At 37.9% G+C, this 5,995-nt stretch overlaps 1 protein-coding gene across 4 annotated transcripts in view; it reads left to right on the forward strand.

The window, feature by feature from the left end:
* Window positions 1-5,995, forward strand: part of Vps13b (vacuolar protein sorting 13 homolog B) — a 543,216-nt gene that overhangs the window by 188,200 nt on the left and 349,021 nt on the right. For 3 of the 4 annotated variants that reach the window (XM_021183993.2, XM_029469592.1, XM_029469593.1), the window contains exon 21: window positions 3,599-3,746. In XM_021183993.2, coding sequence (XP_021039652.1) covers window positions 3,599-3,746 — 148 coding nt within the window. The remainder of the gene's footprint in view (window positions 1-3,598; window positions 3,747-5,995) is intronic. The other variant, XM_029469591.1, reaches the window with a different exon arrangement.

Raw genomic sequence — 5,995 nt, forward strand, 5'->3', positions numbered from 1 at the left:
CTTTCTTTGGGTTAGGGAAGTTTTCTTCTATAATTTTGTTGAAGATATTTACTGGCCCTTTAAGTTGAAAATCTTCATTCTCATCTACTCCTATTATCCTTAGGTTTGGTCTTCTCATTGTGTCCTGGATTTCCTGGATGTTTTGAGTTAGGACCTTTTTTGCATTTTGCATTGTCTTTGATTATTGTGTCCATGTTTTCTATGGAATTTTCTGCGCCTGATATTCTCTCTTCCATCTCCTGTATTCTGTTGCTGATGCTTGCATCTATTGTTCCTGTTTTCTTTCTAGAATTTCTATCTCCCGAGTTTTCTCCCTTTGTGATTTCTTTATTTGTTTCTACTTCCATTTTTAGATCCTGGTTTGTTTTGTTCAATTTTATCACCTGTTTGATTGTTTTCCTGTAATTCTTTAAGGGATTTTTGTGTTTCCTATTTAAGGGCTTCTATCTGTTTAGCTGTATTCTACTGTATTTTTTTAAGGGAGTTATTAATGTCCTTCTTAAAATCCTCTTCCAGCATCATGAGATATGAATTTAAATCAGAATCTTGCTTTTCTGGTGTTTTATGGTATCCAGGACTTGCTGTGGTGGGAGTACTGGGTTCTGATGATGCCAAGTAGTTTTGTCTTATGTTTGCCTTTCTGGTGTTAGATGTCCTAGCTGTCTCTGTCTAGAGCTTGATACTCCTGTAAGTCTGTAAACCTGTATCAGCACTCCTGGGAGACCAGGTTTCTTCTGGCAGTGCCATTGCACAGAGGGCTGCATAACAACCTCAACTCCTGTCTGCAGAGGTAGGCCCTTAAGACGTTGTGTCTGAAGCTCTGCTGATTCTGTGGCCTGTGAGTTCTGAGTGGATCGGCTTTAGAGCGTCACTGGAGAGAAAATGTTTATCTCACCGGAGTTCCCTGGTTAGAACACTCTCTCAAGTGTATTCTTATAATTAGATATACGAATAAATGTGTTTTCAAGCATTCAGGGTTTTTCTCTTTCTTAGGATAGCTTTCCGTTTGTCTTCTTTTTCTCTTTGCATGATTTGTGAAAATATGTAGTTGCTGCAAAAATTCCCACTGTCTGACATTGGAGCCTGCTGCATCTACTCCCTTGTATGAAACACCAGGCTCCCCATTGCTCTCACCCTTGTTTTTCCCAGCTGTACTTCCCTTCTCAGTTGTGGCTAAAGTTCAGTATTTGATGATTCTTTTCCATGAAGTTCAGCATTGATCTTTGATTCTACAGCAAAAATACTTTTTTTTTTTTTTTTTGGCCAAAAATCTGACAGGCTTGTATTAGCCATCACTGGAGTAACATCAGACTTCATTTCCCTGAACTAAGAAGAAACAGCTGCTTCATTGTCCAGCTCTGCACTTCTGTGCTCAGTTGAGAGTCAAATGCTTTCAAGCTTTCTCTAACTTGCAGTGCTGTTCTGTGCTTTCTAAATATGCTCTGATTATCAATTCATCAGACAAAGTAGAATCCTCAAAATATCTTCAAAAATTGGGTTGTGCAAATGAATAATCAATAGTTATCTTCTTATCTTCAGTAACTTAGGAATTTTAGATCCGATTTTTCTCATTACAATATATGTTAACCTAGCTTTTTAGGCTTGAAAAGAGAATTTTCAGGTTTTATCTTTAAATACTACAGAGGGAATTCTAGAAAAAAATAATTTATAAGCTTTAATGAATTATTATTGCATAATAATTGTTATATTCTTTACTTTTGTTAACTTATTATGAAAATAAAAATTCTTTATTATATGAATTATATTTATAGAATAAAAGTAGTTCCATTGTCTCTCAGTGCCCTTGAGCGATTCTTGGTTCCAGGAACCAAAGTGCGTTGATGCTTATGTTCCTATATGCAGTGGTTGTTTCCACACCTGTTCACACCCTGACATAACACTTGATATCACTAATGCCTAGTGGAGTGCAAATGCTTGGTAGAGTTCTCCTACTTTATAGTGTAGGGGATAGGGACATGAGAAAAGAGGCCTGTAAGTTAAGTATAGTGGTATTCTGCCCTAAGTGTACTTGAGCCACACTTGGCTAACTTCACAGATTGGGAACTCACCCAGGCAAGGCTGGTTCTGTATGCTGTGAAGGAAATCCTCTATATTATTGTATCATATTCTCTGAGTATAAATGGGGATTATGTACATATGAGACAAAGGAGGTGAAGAAAAGAGGTGGTGTGATTTACAACACAGCCAAGACCCCAACTTACAAAGTACTGTTTATAGAGATGTCAGCTTTTGAGCATGTTCTTTAAGTTAAACATTTTCATTATTTACATTTCAAATGTTTCCTGGTTTCTTCTTGGGAAACCTTCATCCATCCCCTCTTCCCCCTGCTCACCAACCCACCCACTCCTGCTTCCCTGTCCTGGCATTCCCCTACACTGGTGCATTTAGCCTTCTCAGGACCGCAGGCCTTTCCTCCCATTGATGTCCAACAAGGACTACTACATATGCAGCTGGAGCCATGGGTCCTCCATGTGTACTCTTTGGGTGGTAATTTAGTCCCTAGGATCTCTAGGGGTACTGGTTGGTTCATATTGTTGTTCCTCCTATGGGGTTGCTCCTTCAGTCCTTTCTCTAGCTCCTCCATTGGGGGACTTTGTGCTCAGTCCAGTGGTTGGCTGTGAGCCTCCACCTCTGTATTTGTCAGGTACTGGCAGAGCCTCTCAGAAGACAGCTATATCAGGCTCCTATCAGCAAGCACTTTTTGGCATCCACAATTGTGTTTGTGTTTGGTAACAGTATATGGGATGGATCCCCAGGTGGGGCAGTCTCTGGATGATCTTTCCTTCTGTCTCTCTTCCATACTTTGTCTCTATATCTCCTCCCATGGGTATTTTGTTCCCCTTTCTAAGAAGGGCCAAAGTATCCATACTTTGGTCTTCCTTCTTCTTGAGCCTCATTTGGTCTGTTATTTGTATCTTGGATATTCTGAGCTTCTGGGCTAATATCCACTTATCACTGAGTGCATACCATGTGTGTTCTTTTGTGATTGGGTTACCTCACTCAGGATGATATTTTCTAGTTCCATCCATTTGCCTAAGAATTTCATAAGTTCATTGTTTTTAATAGCTGAGTAGTATTCCATTGTGTAAGTGTACCGTATTTTCTGTATCTATTACTCTGTTGCAGAACATTTGGGTTTTTTCCAGCTTCTGGCTATTATAAATAAGGCTGCTATGAACATAGTGGAGCATGTGTCCTTATTATGTGTTGGAGCATCTTCTGGCTGTATGCCCAGGAGTGGTATAGCTGGGTCCTCAGGAGTACTATGTCCAATTTTCTGAAGGAATCACCAGACTTGGTGATTCCAGAGTGGTTGTATCAGCTTGCAGTCCCACCAGCAATGGAGGAGTGTTACCTTTCTCCACATCATCTCCAGCATATGCTGTCTCCTGAGTTTTTGATCTCAGCCATTCTGACTGGTGTGGTTGCTGATTCTGGTGCCATAGGCCAGTAGGATATGTTGAAGGAGGCAGAGGCAAGAGGATCTGGAGTTCGAGTCCAGCCTGGGATACAGCTTTGACCTTTGCCTCACGAAGATGGGAATTTCTTTTCCGTTTTTTTTTTTTTTTTCTTTCAGCAGCCTGTGGTAGCTGTACCTCTTGTCACTTCAGTTAACAGAAGGAAAGAAGATGAACTGTCCATTGGAAGTGCTCCATTGGGAAAGCAGCAGTCATATCAGGCCTCAGAATATGCCAGCAGCCCAATCAAGACAAAAACAGTGACAGGTATGTGTCAAGAACAGATGTATCAGTTCTCTGAGGATTAGTTTACCTTTTTATTATACTTGTTCTTATCAGAATATAATATGAATTATTGAGGGGGAAAACAGTGAAAACATAATTCATCATCAGATTGATAGATTTTACAATATTAGTTCATATGCATATAATGTAAAAATAAATAGTATATTGATTATTTTACTATTCAAATTATTGGTGCATGCTGTGGTATTGTTTTTGCCTTAGGGGAAATTTTCTGTCTTTAGTTCTTCCCAGCTTTAGAACCCTCAGATGTTATGTAAGTATACTTACATATTTATATTTGGTAAACATACCATGGGCATAATGTGCTCTTGGTGAATTATGCATCTTCTCTCTCTGATGGCCACCACTTATGCCTCTCTTGGGAACTTACAATAATGTTCCTTTTCTTGAGAATACACATTTTTAACTTAAAATTTGGCTTAATATTTTTTGATTTCCAGTATTTGCTTTTTTTTCTTTCATTGAAAATTGATTTTCCTCACATAAAATGTACTTCTTACTGTTTCCTCCATCTACACTTCCTGCCTGGATCCACTTCCATTCTGTTTTCATTAGAAAATAAACAGTTCTCTTAAGAGTCTCTTTATTTTTAAAATAAAATAGAAAAAAATAAAGACTAACACTTTGCAGTTAGATAAAACCAAGAGAAGGAAAAGATCCTAAGAGAAGGCACAAGAAACAGAGCCCTATGTGTTTTCACATGTAGGAATTTCTTAGAAACACTAAACCAGAAGCCTTAATAATATATATGCACAGGGTTTGGTGAAGACCTGTGCAGACCCTGTGCATGCTTCCTTAGTTGCTTTGAGTTCATATGAGCGTTGACCATGCTGCTTTAGAGAAGTGTTTTCTTGGTGTCTGCCATCCCCTCTGGCTCTTACACTTTCCACCTCCTCGTCCACAGGGTTCTCTGAGCCCTGAGGGGAGGCATTTGATGGAGGTATTCCAGTTAGGGCTAAGTATTCCAAGGTGCCTATCATTGTTTGCATAATGTCCGACTGTGTATCTCTATATTTGTCCCCATCTGCTGCAGGAGGCAGCTTCTCTGATGATGACTGAGCAAGGCACTAATCTGTATCTGAATGTAGCAAAATGTCATTAGGAGTCATTGTCTTGTTATGTTTTTATTGTTGTTACTCTTATTGTTGTTGTTAGGAGTCTTTGGGTTTTTTTTTTTGCTATGTTGTTATTATTATTATTACTATTATTATCGTAACTATAGTAATTGGTTTTTTCTTAGTTCCCAGGGCTATCTAGTCTTTGATTCTTAGTCACCCAAGCAACGTTGGGTATGGGTTCCATGTTCTGGAGTGGGCCTTAGGTCAAATCAGATACTTATGATATCTTTGAACTTATACATATACATAATAATGTGGCCATCAATGTTAAATTGTATAATATACTAATGAATTTGGAAAGTTATTTATAATTTACAGCCCTTTGCATATATCTGCAATTTTTTGGTTTTTTTTTTTTTTTTGTTTCTTTTTAGATTGTATTTACTTACTATTTTAACCAGTTGTAGGTCTATGAATCCATACTATTCAGAGAGAGAGAGAGAGAGAGAGAGAGAGAGAGAGTGTGTGTGTATGTGTATATAGTATATTTTAAAATTGCTTTGTATGGTGAATAATGTTAATATTCATTTCATTGATAAATTCCCTGCCCCTCAGTTTTCATTTTGAAGAGTTTTTTTTTTTTTTTTTTTTTTTTTTTTTTTTTTTTTTTTGCCAAGATAAGGCTCCACTTCAAACCACCTTCTTGCCTAAGTCCCTGATTGCTTTGGCTTTTTATTTCAACAAGAAGCTGCCAATATAACTTATACATTCTTATATATTCTGTTCTTATATAAGTAGTGTTAGAACCAGCATGCAGGGTGTGCTGAATGGCTGGGAGCATATTGAGAGCCCAGCAGCATAAGACTTCTTAATGTTCAGGAAAATCTAGATTCTCCTGGTTTAAAAATCCCTCCCTAGTGATTTGATGTGTTTGGCCAGCGTTTAGAAAGTGGTGAAATATCTGCAGTGAACACAAAAACTTTAAAAACATTATACTGTACAATTTTATCTTCAGTATGTATATGTATGTGTGTTCTCACCATTTACTTTGATGTTGGCTACTGGTTTGCTGTAGATTGCTTTTATCATGGTTAGGTATGGGCCTTGAATTCCTGATCTTTCCAAGACTTTTATCATGAATGGGTGTTGGAT

The sequence above is a fragment of the Mus caroli genome, chromosome 15, assembly GCF_900094665.2.
Source record: "Mus caroli chromosome 15, CAROLI_EIJ_v1.1, whole genome shotgun sequence".
In the NCBI taxonomy this organism is placed as follows: Eukaryota; Metazoa; Chordata; class Mammalia; order Rodentia; family Muridae; genus Mus; species Mus caroli.